This window comes from Somniosus microcephalus, chromosome 7 (genome assembly GCF_052327205.1).
Source record: "Somniosus microcephalus isolate GS21.2 chromosome 7, FLI_Smic_1.0, whole genome shotgun sequence".
Lineage (NCBI taxonomy): Eukaryota > Metazoa > Chordata > Chondrichthyes > Squaliformes > Somniosidae > Somniosus > Somniosus microcephalus.
Genome location: NC_140993.1, coordinates 4,297,474 through 4,312,989, shown reverse-complemented (window position 1 = coordinate 4,312,989; position 15,516 = coordinate 4,297,474). Strand labels below are relative to the sequence as shown.

The window sequence follows — 15,516 nt, the reverse complement described above, 5'->3', positions numbered from 1 at the left end:
TTTAAACACCTTAACAACTTGGCCGCCACCTTTAAGGGTTTGTGTATATGGACATCAAGGTCTCTCTACTCAACTACACTTTTCAAAATCGAGCCATTTAGTCGATTGTCGTTCCAGATTAAACCTCCCAAAGGCCATCATGTCACACCTCTACACATTGAATTACACCTGCCGGCTTCTGTCCATTTCACCATCCTGTCTATGTCAGCCTGAAGCCTTTCACTATCCTCATCATGATCAGGGACAGGGTACTGAATTTGGATGATCAGCCATGATCTCATTGAATGGTGGAACAGGCTCGAAGGGCCGAATGGCCTACTCCTGCTCCTATCTTCTATGTTTTCTATGTATTACGTTGCCAAGTTTCGTATCATCTGCACACTTTACAATGCTGCTCCCTGCACCCGAGTCCAGGTCATGGATTAGGATGGATCGTTCATTTTCGGCCGGCAAAGACACGATGGGCCGAATGGCCTCCTTCTATGATTGTGTGATCTCGTTGAATGGTGGAACAGGCTCAAGGGGCTGAAAGGCCTCCTCCTGTTCCTATAACCAGTGACAGGATGGATCCTGGGGAGAGGACAAACCCCGGGAGAGGGGACGGACTGGGGGGGGGGAAACGAACAGACCCCGTTGGTGGGGGGGGGGGGGGCAGTGGGAAAGAGACAGTGGGGGGGGGGGACAGACCTGGGACTTACCTGTAGCGGGCAGTGATGCGGAGCTGACATTCTCGGTCACTCACAAGGTGCCTTTCCATGCGGATGGTCACTCCCTCGAAGTTGGGGTCCCCATGCACCGCACTGCGCTGTGGGTGTGCCTGTTTGCGGGGAGTTCTTGTGCGGTTTCTTGTTGCCATGGGTGAGTTGGATTCCCTGGACACCCAGGAACCCCTGGGTTCAGGTCCTGGGCCTGGGGCCCGATGGTGCTCAGTCTCACCCTGGCCTTTGCCCCCTACGGCTGGCTTGCTGCCTTGCTCCCCATTGGCTGCCTGGCTGCAGACTCCTCCCATTCCCCCGGGCTCTCCTGCCAGTCTCTCCCACTCCTCGGACTCAGCTCTGCTCCCCCCACCGTGGCCCCAACTCATCGTCCCCACTCCACTCGGTGCGGTATGACTGCGACACCGAGCACTGACCCACACCGAGCCAGGGCTCCCCGCCCCATCCTCCCGACCTGCTCTCTCCACTTCAACTGGACCCCACCTGTGCTCAGCTGCTCCTAGAGCCGGTCCAAGGATAGAATCATCCCCAAACCCTTCATCAATCACCAGCCCGTCGCCCTCGCTCTCGCTCCCGCTGTCCGAATCCAGCGGCTGCCTGGCTGGGCGAGACCACTCCACACTGCGGGGGATTCGCCCATCCCAGGCAGGGGCACCTGTGGAACAGTTGGTGTGGGGGTGGTGGGGAAGCAGGCTCCCTGCCCCCACAGTGGGGCTCAGTACCCCTATCATTGCCCCCCCAGGAGGGGGGATTGGGGAGCGGTCGAAGGCTGGGCAAGTGGTGTCCGTGTTCTGGGTGGGTTTCTCGGCTGACCCTGGGCTGGTTTGGAAAATGGAGTCTGTTACCAATGGCAACGCCGGCTCTAACTTGGCAGCTTCCTGCAACAGGCAGAGGATGGTGAACTCCGGGACCTGATAGGATGATTCGGGCCCTTCACAAGAGGCCCCAGACACAGCCCCGGCATTGAACAGGTCCGAGGGAAATCTGCAATTGTAAAAAAGGAAAAAAGCAAGTGAAACAACCGAAACCCATTCCCCCTCACCCCCTCCCCCACCCCGGACACCCCCCCCACCCCGACACTCTCCCCCTCCCTGGACCCCCACCCCCACCCCGGGACACTCTTCCCCTCCCCGGACCCCCCCCCCACCCGGGACCCCCCCCCCCAACCCGGGACCCCCACCCCCACCCCCACCCCGGGACCCAATTCACAATTCACAATTCAAATCGCTTTATTGGCATGATAAGTTACATCTTATGTTGCCAAAGCATCAAAATACATTTATGGTTTAGCACATAAACGCAGTTCTATTCATACAGTGTATAAACAGGTATATCCCTGAGTGTATAAATATACATTCGCATTGTTTCTATATATTCTTTTCTTAGTTTACTGGTTGTCCCTCTGTTCATGGCAAGCTGTAACATAGTGTGCCGCCAGTGTTATACAGCTTCTCTCCTCCCCCACTAGGAATGGGAGTTTTTGGTTGTCATTCAGACCCGAGTTTTTGGTTGTCATTCAGACCCCCTCTCCACCTCCCCCACACCGAAACCCATTCCCCCAACCCCCTCCCCCACCCCGGACCCCCACCCCCACCCCGGGACCTCCTCCCCCACCCAGGACCCCCTCCCCGGGACCCCCCCTCCCCCACCCCGGGACCCCCCTCCCCCACCCCCGGGACCCCATTCCCCCACCCCGGGACCCCATTCCCCCCTCCCCCACCCCGGGACCCCCCTCCCCCACCCCGGGACCCCATTCCCCATCCCGGGACCCCATTACCCCCCTCCCCCACCCCGGGACCCCATTCCCCCCTCCCCCACCCCGGGACCCCATTCCCCCATCCCCACCCCGGGACCCCATTCCCCCCTCCCCCTCCCCGGGACCCCACTCCCCTCTCCCCCTCCCCGGGACCCCCTCCCCGGGACCCACTCCCCGGGACCCCATTCCCCTCTCCCCCACCCCGGGACCCCACGCCCCCCTCCCCCACCCCGGGACCCCATTCCCCTCTCCCCACCCCGGGACCCCATTCCCCCATCCCCCACCCCGGGACCCCATTCCCCCCTCCCCCACCCCGGGACCCATTCCCCTCTCCCCACCCCCGGGACCCCATTCCCCATCCCCCACCCCGGGACCCCATTCCCCCCTCCCCCTCCCCGGGACCCCACTCCCTCTCCCCCACCCCGGACCCCCTCCCCGGGACCCCACTCCCCTCTCCCCCTCCCCGGGACCCCACTCCCCTCTCCCTCCCCGGGACCCCACTCCACTCTCCCCCTCCCCGGGACCCCACTCCCCTCTCCCCCACCCCGGGACCCCACGCCCCTCTCCCCCTCCCCGGGACCCCACTCCCCCTCCCCGGGACCCCACTCCCCTCTCCCCCACCCCGGGACCCCACTCCCCTCTCCCCCACCCCGGGACCCCACTCCCCTCTCCCCCTCCCCGGGACCCCACTCCCCTCTCCCCCACCCCGGGACCCCACTCCCCTCTCCCCCACCCCGGACCCCCTCCCCGGACCCCACTCCCCTCTCCCCCTCCCCGGGACCCCACTCCACTCTCCCCCTCCCCGGGACCCCACTCCCCTCTCCCCCACCCCGGGACCCCACGCCCCTCTCCCCCTCCCCGGGACCCCACTCCCCCTCCCCGGGACCCCACTCCCTCTCCCCCACCCCGGGACCCCACTCCCCTCTCCCCTCTCCCCCACCCCGGGACCCCACTCCCCTCTCCCCCACCCCGGGACCCCACTCCCCCTCTCCCCCTCCCCGGGACCCCACTCCCCCACTCCCCCTCCCCGGGACCCCACTCCCCTCTCCCCTCTCCCCTACCCCGGGACCCCACTCCCTCTCCCCCACCCCGGGACCCCCCTCCCCGGGACCCCACTCCCCTCTCCCCCTCCCCGGGACCCCACTCCCCTCTCCCCCACCCGGGACCCCACTCCCCTCTCCCCCTCCCCGGGACCCCACTCCCCACTCCCCCTCCCCGGGACCCCACTCCCTCTCCCCCTCCCCGGGACCCCACTCCTCCCACCCCCCTCCCCGGGACCCCACTCCCCTCTCCCCCTCCCCGGGACCCCACTCCCCACTCCCCCTCCCCGGGACCCCACTCCCCTCTCCCCCACCCCGGGACCCCACTCCCCTCTCCCCCTCCCCGGGACCCCACTCCCCTCTCCCCCACCCCGGGACCCCACTCCCCTCTCCCCCTCCCCGGGACCCCACGCCCCTCTCCCCCTCCCCGGGACCCCACTCCCCGGGACCCCACGCCCCTCTCCCCCTCCCCGGGACCCCACGCCCCTCTCCCCCTCCCCGGGACCCCACTCCCCTCTCCCCTCCCCGGGACCCACTCCCCACTCCCCCTCCCCGGGACCCCACTCCCCTCTCCCCCTCCCCGGGACCCCACTCCCCTCCACCTCCCGGGACCCCCTCCCCGGGACCCCACTCCCCCCTCCCCTCCCCGGGACCCCACTCCCCTCTCCCACTCCCCGGGACCCCATTCCCCCCTCCCCAAACCCCCTCCCACTCCCCTCTCCCACTCCCCGGGACCCCACTCCCCTCTCCCCCTCCCCGGGACCCCACTCCCCTCTCCCCCTCCCCGGGACCCCCTCCCCGGGACCCCCTCCCCGGGACCTTATGCCCCTCCCACATGAAACGAGCGGGACGTGATATCAACAGAGCAGATGAGGTGCAATCAATTAGGACTTGGGGGGTGTTGCCGGTGCGGGTGTACTGAGACCGGGGAAAGATCGAGGCTCACACGCCACGATAGACCGGGGTGGGGGAAACATAAGACCATAAGAATTAGGAGCAGGAGTCGGCCATTTGGTCCCTCGAGTCTGCTCCACCATTCAGTAAGATCATGGCTGATCTTCGACCTCAACTCCACTTTCCAAGTATATCTAAGGCAAGTGGATCCCTCTGTAGGTAAGGAGGTCAAAACTGTGCCCAGTACTCCAGGATCTTGGTGAGGCCACACCTGCCGAATTGTAGCAAGACTTCCTTACTCTTACACTCCAACCCTCTAGTAATAAAGGCCAACATGCCAGGAGGAGGGAGAGAGGGGGGTGCGGGAGGGGGGGAGGGAGAGGGAGAGGGAGAGGGAGGAGGAGTGTTGGCAGAGGGAGGGGCATTGCTGGATTGACCAGAATTAAAGCTGGGCCCAGTTCAGGGGATTGGTCCAGTAACTGAGTCCAGACAGGAGGTGAACGGGGGTCAAGGCAGGCGGGGTCAGGCAGGGACACGGAGCAGTGGGATTGGTCAGTCACCCACCTGTCAGAGGCCTTCAGCACTGCATCTCCTGCCCCACCGCGCGTTAGTATTGGTCGGGAGGGGCGAGCGAGCGAGCGTTGACTGGGCATGTGCAGCAGGCCATCCATCGCAGGCAGTGTCATTCCATCCATCGACAGCGGCTCCAGACACGGGGAGACAGCGGCTCCAGACACGGGGGAGACGGCGGCTCCAGACACGGGGAGACAGAAGCTCCAGGAGTGAGAAATCTGGGGACTTCAAGCACTCAAAGAGAATCCCTTCCTCCATTGGGACAGAGAGAGAGAGAGAGAGAGACACACAGACAGAGACACACAGACAGAGACACACAGAGAGAGACAGACAGAGAGAGACAGACAGAGAGAGACACAGACAGACACAGAGAGACGGAGACAGACAGAGAGACAGGAGCCGGGGAGACTCTCAGTCCACCTTCAGCCGATGAACAGGATTTCAGTCTTCTGCTGTTTTCGGGAGCAGGAAAAACAAAAATTGCCTCCTCGAACCAGGGATCCTGAATTAAAGCACAGCAATTACCCCGCGCCCCCCCCCCCGCCTCAACACAGGCTCGATAATCATCCCACCCCCTCGCAATCCTCTCCCCCCAACCCCGCATTCCACCCCACCCCGCACTCCCCCTCCGCCCCCCCCCCCGCACTCCCCCACCCGCACTCCCCCACCCGCACTCCCCTCCCCCCCCACCCCGCACTCCCCTCCCCCCCCACCCCGCACTCCCCTCCCCCCCCACCCCGCACTCCCCTCCCCCCCCACCCCGCACTCCCCTCCCCCCCACCCCGCAATCCCCCGCCCACGGCAAACCCCGCACTCCCCTCCCCCCCACCCCGCAATCCCCCGCCCACGGCAAACCCCGCACTCCCCTCCCCCCCACCCCGCAATCCCCCGCCCACGGCAAACCCCGCACTCAAGGAAAAAATTAACGGGGCATGTGGAGAGGTTTAAGCTAATTAAGGAGAGCCAACACGGATTTGTAAAAGGCAGATCGTGTTTGACTAATCTAATTGAATTTTTTGATGAAGTAACAGAGAGGATTGATGAAGGGAATGCAATGGATGTTGTCTACATGGATTTTAGGAAGGCGTTAGACAAAGCACCACATAGAAGGCTGGTTAACAAAATTGTGACTCATGGAATAGGTGGGTCAGTGGCAGCTTGGATAAGGAATTGGCTTAAGGACAGAAAACAGCGAGTTGTGGTAAATGGCTGTTTTTCAGACTGGAGGATGGTAGACAGTGGTGTTCCCCAAGGGTCAGTGCTGGGGCCACTGCTTTTTTTGATATATATAAATGACCTGGACATTGGAATACAGAGTAGAATTTCTAAATTTGCCGATGACACCAAACTTGGGGGTGTGGCAAACAGTGAGGATGATACCAATCAACTGCAACAGGACATAGAAAGGCTAGCAGAATGGGCAGACAAGTGGCAGATGGAATTTAATACAGAGAGGTGTGAGGTGATGCATTTTGGCAGAAGGAACAGGGAGAGGCAATATACACTTAATGGCACAGTTTTAAAGAGTGTGCAGGGACAGAGGGACCTGGGAGTTAATGTGCACAGGTCCCTGAAGGTGGCAGGACATATTGAGAGAGTGGTTAACAAAGCATATGGGATCTTGGGTTTCATAAATAGAGGTATTGAGTACAAAAGTAGAGAAGTTATGCTGAATCTTTATAAAGCGCTGGTTAGGCCACAACTGGAGTATTGTGTCCAGTTCTGGTCACCACACTTTAGGAAGGATGTGAAGGCCCTTGAGAGGGTGCAGAGGAGATTTACCAGAATGGTTCCGGGGATGGGGGATCTTAGCTACAAGGACAGGTTGGAGAAGCTGGATTTGTTTTCATTAGAGCAAAGGAGGTTGAGGGGTGATTTGATAGAGGTGTACAAGATTATGACGGGTTTGGATAGGCTAGACGGGGAAAGGCTGTTCCCACTAGTTAATGGGACTGACTGGATTGTTCTACAGAGAGCCGGCATGGATTCAATAGGCCGAATGGCCACCTTCTGTGCCGTATGACTATGACCCTCTCTCGCTCCGAGTGTCCCGGGGAAAACTCTGCTCGCTCCAAGTGTCCCGGGGAAAACTCTGCTCGCTCCGAGTGTCCCGGGGAAAACTCTGCTCGCTCCGAGTGTCCCGGGGAAAACTCTGCTCGCTCCGAGTGTCCTGGGGAAAAACTCTGCTCGCTCCGAGTGTCCCGGGGAAAACTCTGCTCGCTCCGAGTGTCCCGGGGAAAACTCTGCTCGCTCCGAGTGTCCCGGGGAAAACTCTGCTCGCTCCGAGTGTCCCGGGGAAAAACTCTGCTCGCTCCGAGTGTCCCGGGGAAAACTCTGCTCGCTCCGAGTGTCCCGGGGAAAACTCTGCTCGCTCCGAGTGTCCCGGGGAAAACTCTGCTCGCTCCGAGTGTCCCGGGGAAAACTCTGCTCGCTCCGAGTGTCCCGGGGAAAAACTCTGCTCGCTCCGAGTGTCCCGGGGAGAAACTCTGCTCGCTCCGAGTGTCCCGGGGAAAACTCCTCTCTCACCGAGTGTCCCGGGGAAAGCTCCTCTCACCGAGTGTCCTGGGGAAAGCTCCTCTCGCTCCGAGTGTCCTGGGAAAAGCTCCTCTCACCGAGTGTCCTGGGAAAAGCTCCTCTCACCGAGTGTCCTGGGAAAAGCTCCTCTCGCTCCGAGTGTCCTGGGGAAAACTCCTCTCACCGAGTGTCCTGGGGAAAACTCCTCTCTCGGGTGTCCTGGGGAAAGCTCCTCTCACTCCGAGTGTCCTGGGGAAAGCTCCTCTCACTCCGAGTGTCCTGGGGAAAGCTCCTCTCACTCCGAGTGTCCTGGGGAAAGCTCCTCTCACTCCGAGTGTCCTGGGGAAAGCTCCTCTCACTCCGAGTGTCCTGGGGAAAGCTCCTCTCACTCCGAGTGTCCTGGGGAAAGCTCCTCTCACCGAGTGTCCTGGGGAAAGCTCCTCTCACCGAGTGTCCTGGGGAAAGCTCCTCTCACCGAGTGTCCTGGGGAAAGCTCCTCTCACTCCGAGTGTCCTGGGGAAAGCTCCTCTCACCGAGTGTCCTGGGGAAAGCTCCTCTCACTCCGAGTCTCCTGGGGAAAGCTCCTCTATCGGGTGTCCTGGGGAAAGCTCCTCTCACTCCGAGTGTCCTGGGGAAAGCTCCTCTCACTCCGAGTGTCCTGGGGAAAGCTCCTCTCACTCCGAGTGTCCTGGGGAAAGCTCCTCTCACTCCGAGTGTCCTGGGGAAAGCTCCTCTATCGGGTGCAGCTCCTGTTTGTCTTGAATCTGCTCCAGGTGTGCTCTGATTGCTCATCAGCACCTGCCCAGCACTGAGTCTGGTTAAAGGGACAGTGTCCCTCCTGCTGTTGTTTAAAGGGCCAGGCCCACTGTACCTGAACAGGTGTTGCAGTGGGATCCTTCCTTTCACTCAGTCGGCATGCTGCCTCCGATTCGATGGTAACCGGGGTCAGTGCCGATGGGACTGCAGTCAGGAATCGTTTCCTGTTCAACCAGATGCCATGTTACCAGGTCGGCTTCAAGCAGACAGCTGCCCAGCTCCTCAACGCCATCAGACACCCAACTATACATTCCCAACAGCCCCCAGACTATCGACCGAGCTTTAATCCCAGAGTCTGACCCTCCAACAGTGCGGCGCTCCCTCAGTACTACCCCTCCGAGAGTGCAGCGCTCCCTCAGTACTGCCCCTCCGACAGTGCAGCACTCCCTCAGTACTACCCCTCCGACAGTGCGGTGCTGCCTCCGTACTGCCCCTCCGAGAGTGCAGCGCTCCCTCAGTACTGCCCCTCCGACAGTGCAGCACTCCCTCAGTACTGCCCCTCCGACAGTGCAGCGCTCCCTCAGTACTGGCCCTCCGACAGTGCAGAGCTCCCTCAGTAATGCCCCTCCGACAGTGCAGTGCTCCCTCAGTACTGCCCCTCCGACAGTGCAGCACTCGCTCAGTTCTGCCCCTCCGACAGTGCAGCGCTCCCTCAGTACTGCCCCTCCGAGAGTGCAGCGCTCCCTCAGTACTGCCCCTCCGACAGTGCAGCGCTCCCTCAGTACTGCCCCTCCGACAGTGCAGCACTCCCTCAGTACTGCCTCTCCGACAGTGCAGCACTCCCTCAGTACTGGCCCTCCGACAGTGCAGAGCTCCCTCAGTACTGCCCCTCTGACAGTGCAGCGCTCCCTCAGTACTGCCCCTCCGACAGTGCGGTGCTCCCTCAGTACTGCCCCTCTGACACTGCAGCACTCCCTCAGTACTGCCCCTCCGACAGTGCGGTGCTCCCTCAGTAAAGCCCCTCCGACAATGCAGCACTCCCTCAGTACTGCCCCTCCGACAGTGCGGTGCTCCCTCAGTACTGCCCCTCTGACACTGCAGCACTCCCTCAGTACTGCCCCTCCGACAGTGCAGCACTCCCTCAGTACTGCCCCTCCGACAGTGCGGTGCTCCCTCAGTACTGCCCCTCCGACAGTGCGGCGCTCCCTCAGTACTGCCCCTCCGACAGTGCAGCACTCCCTCAGTACTGCCCCTCCGACAGTGCGGTGCTCCCTCAGTACTGCCCCTCCGACAATGCAGCACTCCCTCAGTACTGCCCCTCCGACAGTGCGGCACTCCCTCAGTACTGCCCCTCCGACAGTGCGGCACTCCCTCAGTACTGCCCCTCCGACAGTGCGGCACTCCCTCAGTACTGCCCCTCCGACAGTGCGGCACTCCCTCAGTACTGCCCCTCCGACAGTGCGGCACTCCCTCAGTACTGCCCCTCCGACAGTGCGGCGCTCCCTCAGTACTGCCCCTCCGACAATGCAGCACTCCCTCAGTACTGCCCCTCCGACAGTGCGGCGCTCCCTCAGTACTGCCCCTCCGACAGTGCGGCACTCCCTCAGTACTGCCCCTCCGACAGTGCGGCACTCCCTCAGTACTGCCCCTCCGACAGTGCGGCACTCCCTCAGTACTGCCCCTCCGACAGTGCGGCGCTCCCTCAGTACTGCCCCTCCGACAATGCAGCACTCCCTCAGTACTGCCCCTCCGACAGTGCGGCGCTCCCTCAGTCATGGTGGACGATAAATATCAGGGTGCTTAGGAGGCCAGAATTGGAGGAATGCAGAGATCTCGGATGTTTATGGGGCTGGAGGAGATTACAGAGATAGGGAGGGGCGAGGCCATGAAGGGATTTGAAACAAAGATGAGAATTTTTAAATCGAGGCGCTGCTTAACCGGAACCAACGTAGGTCAGCGAGCACAGGGGCTGATGGGTGAACAGGACTTGGTGCGAGTTAGGACACGGGCAGCAGAGTTTTGGATGACCTCATGTTTACGTAGGGTGGAATGTGGGAGGCTGGCCAGGAGTGCGTTGGAATAGTCAAGTCTAGACGTAACAGAGACATGGATGAGGGTTTCAGCAGCGGATGAGCTGAGGCAGGGTGGAGACAGGCGATGTTACGGAGGTGGAAGTAGGCGGTCTTAGTGATGCTGCGGATATGTGGTCAGAAGCTCATTTCAGAGTCAAATATGACACCAAGGTTGCGAAGAGTGTGGTTCTAGGGAGAGGGATGGAGTCGGTGGCTCGGGAACGGAGTTTGTGGCAAAGACAATGGCTTCTGTCTTTCCCATATTTAATTGGAGGAAATTTCTGCTCATCCCAATACTGGATGTCGGACAAGCAGTCTGGCAATTTAGAGACCGTGGAGGGGGTGAGGGAAGAGGTAGTGAGGTAGAGCTGGGTGTCGTCAGCGTACATGTGGAAACTGACGCTGTGTTTTTGGATGATGTCACCGAGGGGCAACATGTAGATGAGAAATAGGAGGGGGCCATAGAATAGATCCTTGGGGACACCAGAGGTAACAGTGCGGGAGCGGGAAGAGACGCCGTTGCAGGTGATTCTCTGGCTACGATTAGATAGATAAGAATGGAACCAGGCGAGTGCAGTCCCACCCAGCTGGGCGACGGTGGAGAGGTGTCGGAGAAGGATGGAGTGGTCAACCGTGTCAAAGGCTGCAGACAAGTGAAGAAGGACGAGGAGGGATAGTTTACCTTTGGCACGATCACATAGGATGTCATTTGTGACTTTGATGAGAGCTGTTTCGGTACTGTGGCAGGGGCGGAAACCTGATTGGAGGGATTCAAACATGGAGTTCTGGGAAAGATGGGCATGGATTTGAGAGGCGACAACACGTTCAAGGACTTAGGAGAGGAAAGGGAGGTTGGAGATGGGGCGGTAGTTCGCAAGGATGGAGGGGTCAAGGGTTGTTTTTTTGAGGAGAGGGGTGGTGACAGATTTGAAGGGGAGAGGGGGACGGTACCTGAGGAGAGAGAACCATTAACAATATCAGCAAACATGGGAGCCAGGAAGGGAAATTGGGTGGTGAGCAGTTTGGTGGGAAAATAGGAACAGGAAGAGGCCATTCAGCCCCTCGAGCCTGTTCCGCCATTCAGTGACATCATGGCTGATCTGCGAGCTAACGCCATCTACCCGCCTTTGGCCCATATCCCTTAATAACTTTGGTCAACAAAAATCTATCAATCTCCGATTTAAAATTAACAATTGATCTAGCATCAATGGCCGTTTACGAAAGAGAGTTCCGACCTTCGACCACCCTTTGTGTGTAGAAGTGTTTCCTAATTTCACTCCTGAAAGGTCTGGCTCTAATTTTTAGACTCTGCCCCCTAGTCCCAGAATCCCCAAGCAGCGGAAATAGTTTCTCTCTATCTACCCTATCTGTTCCCCTTAATATCTTAAACACTTCGATCAGATCACCCCTTAACCTTCTAAATTCTAGGGAATACAACCCTAGTTTGTGTAATCTCTCCTCGTAACTTAACCCTTGGAGTCCGGGTATCATTCTGGTAAACCTGCGCTGCACTCCCTCCAAGGCCAGTCTATCCTTCCTAAGGTGTGGTGCCCAGAACTGCTCCCAGTGCTCCAGGTGTGGTCTGACCAGGGTTTTGTACAGCTGCAGCATAACTTCTACCCCCTTGTATTCTAGTCCTCTAGATATAAAGGCCAGCATTCCATTAGCCTTTTTGATTATTTCTGTACCTGTTCAGGACATTTTCATGATCTATGTACCTGGACCCCCCCCCCCCCAAGTCTCTTTGGACATCCAGGGCTAGAAATGTTATAGCCAAGGAAATGGGCGGTGTTTAGACTGAAAATAGTGAGTTAGCACCAGATGAAAATCGTCCAAAGATGTGCGGGTTAGGTTGATTGGCCATGATAAAAATTGACCCTTAGTGTTAGGGGTATTAAATATGTGGGGTTACTGGGTTACGGGGATAGGGCTTGGGTGGGATGGCTGTCGGTGTAGGGACTGGGTGCTAGGGTTTGGATGATCAGCCATGATCCCGTTGAATGGCGGAGCAGGCTCGAAGGGCCGAATGGCCTACTCCTGCTCCTAGTTTCTATGTTTCTATGTCTAGACTGCATGCAAAATTCGTCCTCCTCATTAAAATGTTTGGAGTCTTAAATCAAGTCTAAAAAGCCAAGCCCATTGGCATTACACTGAAAATATGGACCAATATTGGGGCAGTCTAAATGCTAGTAATGATTGCCAAGGGCTTTTTTCACTATTTGTTGCCTCAACAACCATAAGCAGAAGGACAAAGAAAAGGAACAAACCCTGATGGCAGACTGCCACCCCAGGGAGAGAGCCCGGAGATTTCCTGATGAAATTTTGGAGGCTTTGGTTCCAGCGGTGGCGAGAAGGCAGGTGGTCCTGTACCAACTGTCAGAAGGCTCTCACCACTAGTCTGCTGGATTATGTGGAGAGAGTTAGCACACCACGTCATGGGTAGCACTGTGCTCCCGAGGACCCTCACCCGGTGCAGGAGGAAGTTTAACGAGTCACACGGGTGGTCAGGGTGAGTGAAGACTTCAACAAATGCTAAATACCACCATCTGTACCACAAGCTTCACACACTGCTCAATGCACCACACCCCCAGCACTCACCCACCAACAATCTCTACCTCGCAACACTCACACCCGTACCCCCAGCACTCACCCACCAACAATCTCTACCTCGCAACACTCACACCTGTACTCCCAGCACTCACCCACCAACAATCTCTACCTCGCAACACTCACACCCGTACCCCCAGCACTCACCCACCAACAATCTCTACCTCGCAACACTCACACCTGTACCCCCAGCACTCACCCACCAACAATCTCTACCTCGCAACACTCACATCTGTACCCCCAGCACTCACCCAACAACAATCTCTACCTCGCAACACTCACACTCGTACCCCCAGCACTCACCCACCAACAATCTCTACCTCGCAACACTCACACCTGTACCCCCAGCACTCACCCACCAACAATCTCTACCTCGCAACACTCACACCTGTACCCCCAGCACTCACCCACCAACAATCTCTACCTCGCAACACTCACACCCGTACCCCCAGCACTCACCCACCAACAATCTCTACCTCGCAACACTCACACCCGTACCCCCAGCACTCACCCACCAACAATCTCTACCTCGCAACACTCACACCCGTACCCCCAGCACTCACCCACCAACAATCTCTACCTCGCAACACTCACACCCGTACCCCCAGCACTCACCCACCAACAATCTCTACCTCGCAACACTCACACCCGTACCCCCAGCACTCACCCACCAACAATCTCTACCTCGCAACACTCACACCCGTACCCCCAGCACTCAGCCACCAACAATCTCTACCTCGCAACACTCACACCTGTACCCCCAGCACTCACCCACCAACAATCTCTACCTCGCAACACTCACACCAGTACCTCCAGCACTCACCCACCAACAATCTCTACCTCGCAACACTCACACCTGTACCCCCAGCACTCACCCACCAACAATCTCTACCTCGCAACACTCACACCCGTACCCCCAGCACTCACCCACCAACAATCTCTACCTCGCAACACTCACACCCACACCCCCAGCACTCACCCACCAACAATCTCCACCTCGCAACACTCACACCCACACCCCCAGCACTCACCCACCAACAATCTCTAGCTCGCAACACTCACACTCGTACCCCCCAGCACTCACCCACCAACAATCTCTTCCTCGCAACACTCACACCCGTACCCCCAGCACTCACCCACCAACAATCTCTCCTCGCAACACTCACACCTGTACCCCCAGCACTCACCCACCAACAATCTCTACCTCGCAACACTCACACCCGTACCCCCAGCACTCGCCCACCAACAATCTCTACCTCGCAACACTCACACCTGTACCCCCAGCACTCACCCACCAACAATCTCTACCTCGCAACACTCACACCCGTACCCCCAGCACTCACCCACCAACAATCTCTACCTCGCAACACTCACACCTGTACCCCCAGCACTCACCCACCAACAATCTCTACCTCGCAACACTCACACCCACACCCCCAGCACTCACCCACCAACAATCTCCACCTCGCAACACTCACACCCACACCCCCAGCACTCACCCCACCAACAATCTCCACCTCGCAACACTCACACCCGTACCCCCAGCACTCACCCACCAACAATCTCTACCTCGCAACACTCACACCGTACCCACCCCAGCACTCACCCACCAACAATCTCTACCTCGCAACACTCACACCCGTACCCCCAGCACTCACCCACCAACAATCTCTACCTCGCAACACTCACACCTGTACCCCCAGCACTCACCCACCAACAATCTCTACCTCGCAACACTCACACCTGTACCCCCAGCACTCACCCCATCAACAATCTCTACCTCGCAACACTCACACTTGTACCCCCAGCACTCACCCACCAACAATCTCTACCTCGCAACACTTACACCTGTACCACCAGCACTCACCCACCAACAATCTCTACCTCGCAACACTCACACCCGTACCCCCAGCACTCATCCACCAACAATCTCTACCTCGCAACACTCACACCTGTACCCCCAACACTCACCCACCAACAATCTCTACCTCGCAACACTCACACCCGTACCCCCAGCACTCACCCACCAACAATCTCTACCTCGCAACACTCACACCTGTACCCCCAGCACTCACCCACCAACAATCTCTACCTCGCAACACTCACACCGGTACCCCCAGCACTCACCCACCAACAATCTCTACCTCGCAACACTCACACCTGTACCCCCAGCACTCATCCACCAACAATCTGTACCTCGCAACACTCACACCTGTACCCCCAGCACTCACCCACCAACAATCTCTACCTCGCAACACTCACACCCGTACCCCCAGCACTCACCCACCAACAATCTCTACCTCGCAACACTCACACCTGTACCGCCAGCACTCACCCACCAACAATCTCTACCTCGCAACACTCACACCCGTACCCCCAGCACTCACCCACCAACAATCTCTACCTCGCAACACTCACACCTGTATCCCCAGCACTCACCCACCAACAATCTCTACCTCGCAACACTCACACCTGTACCACCAGCACTCACCCACCCAACAATCTCTACCTCGCGACACTCACACCTGTACCCCCAGCACTCACCCAACAACAATCTCTAGCTCGCAACACTCACACACCCGTACCCC

At 58.8% G+C, this 15,516-nt stretch overlaps 1 protein-coding gene across 1 annotated transcript in view; it reads right to left on the bottom strand.

Moving 5' to 3' along the window:
- zglp1 (zinc finger GATA like protein 1) overlaps window positions 1-8,242 on the bottom strand; it is a 166,181-nt gene extending 157,939 nt beyond the window's left edge. Inside the window, exons 1-3 of the mRNA XM_085992088.1 lie at window positions 7,506-8,242; window positions 4,971-5,431; window positions 699-1,700 (exon numbers count right to left, since the gene is read on the bottom strand). Of these exons, the coding sequence (XP_085848214.1) occupies window positions 699-1,700; window positions 4,971-5,101 (1,133 nt within the window). The 5' untranslated portion in view covers window positions 5,102-5,431; window positions 7,506-8,242. The remainder of the gene's footprint in view (window positions 1-698; window positions 1,701-4,970; window positions 5,432-7,505) is intronic.
- Window positions 8,243-15,516: the final 7,274 nt, after the last annotated feature.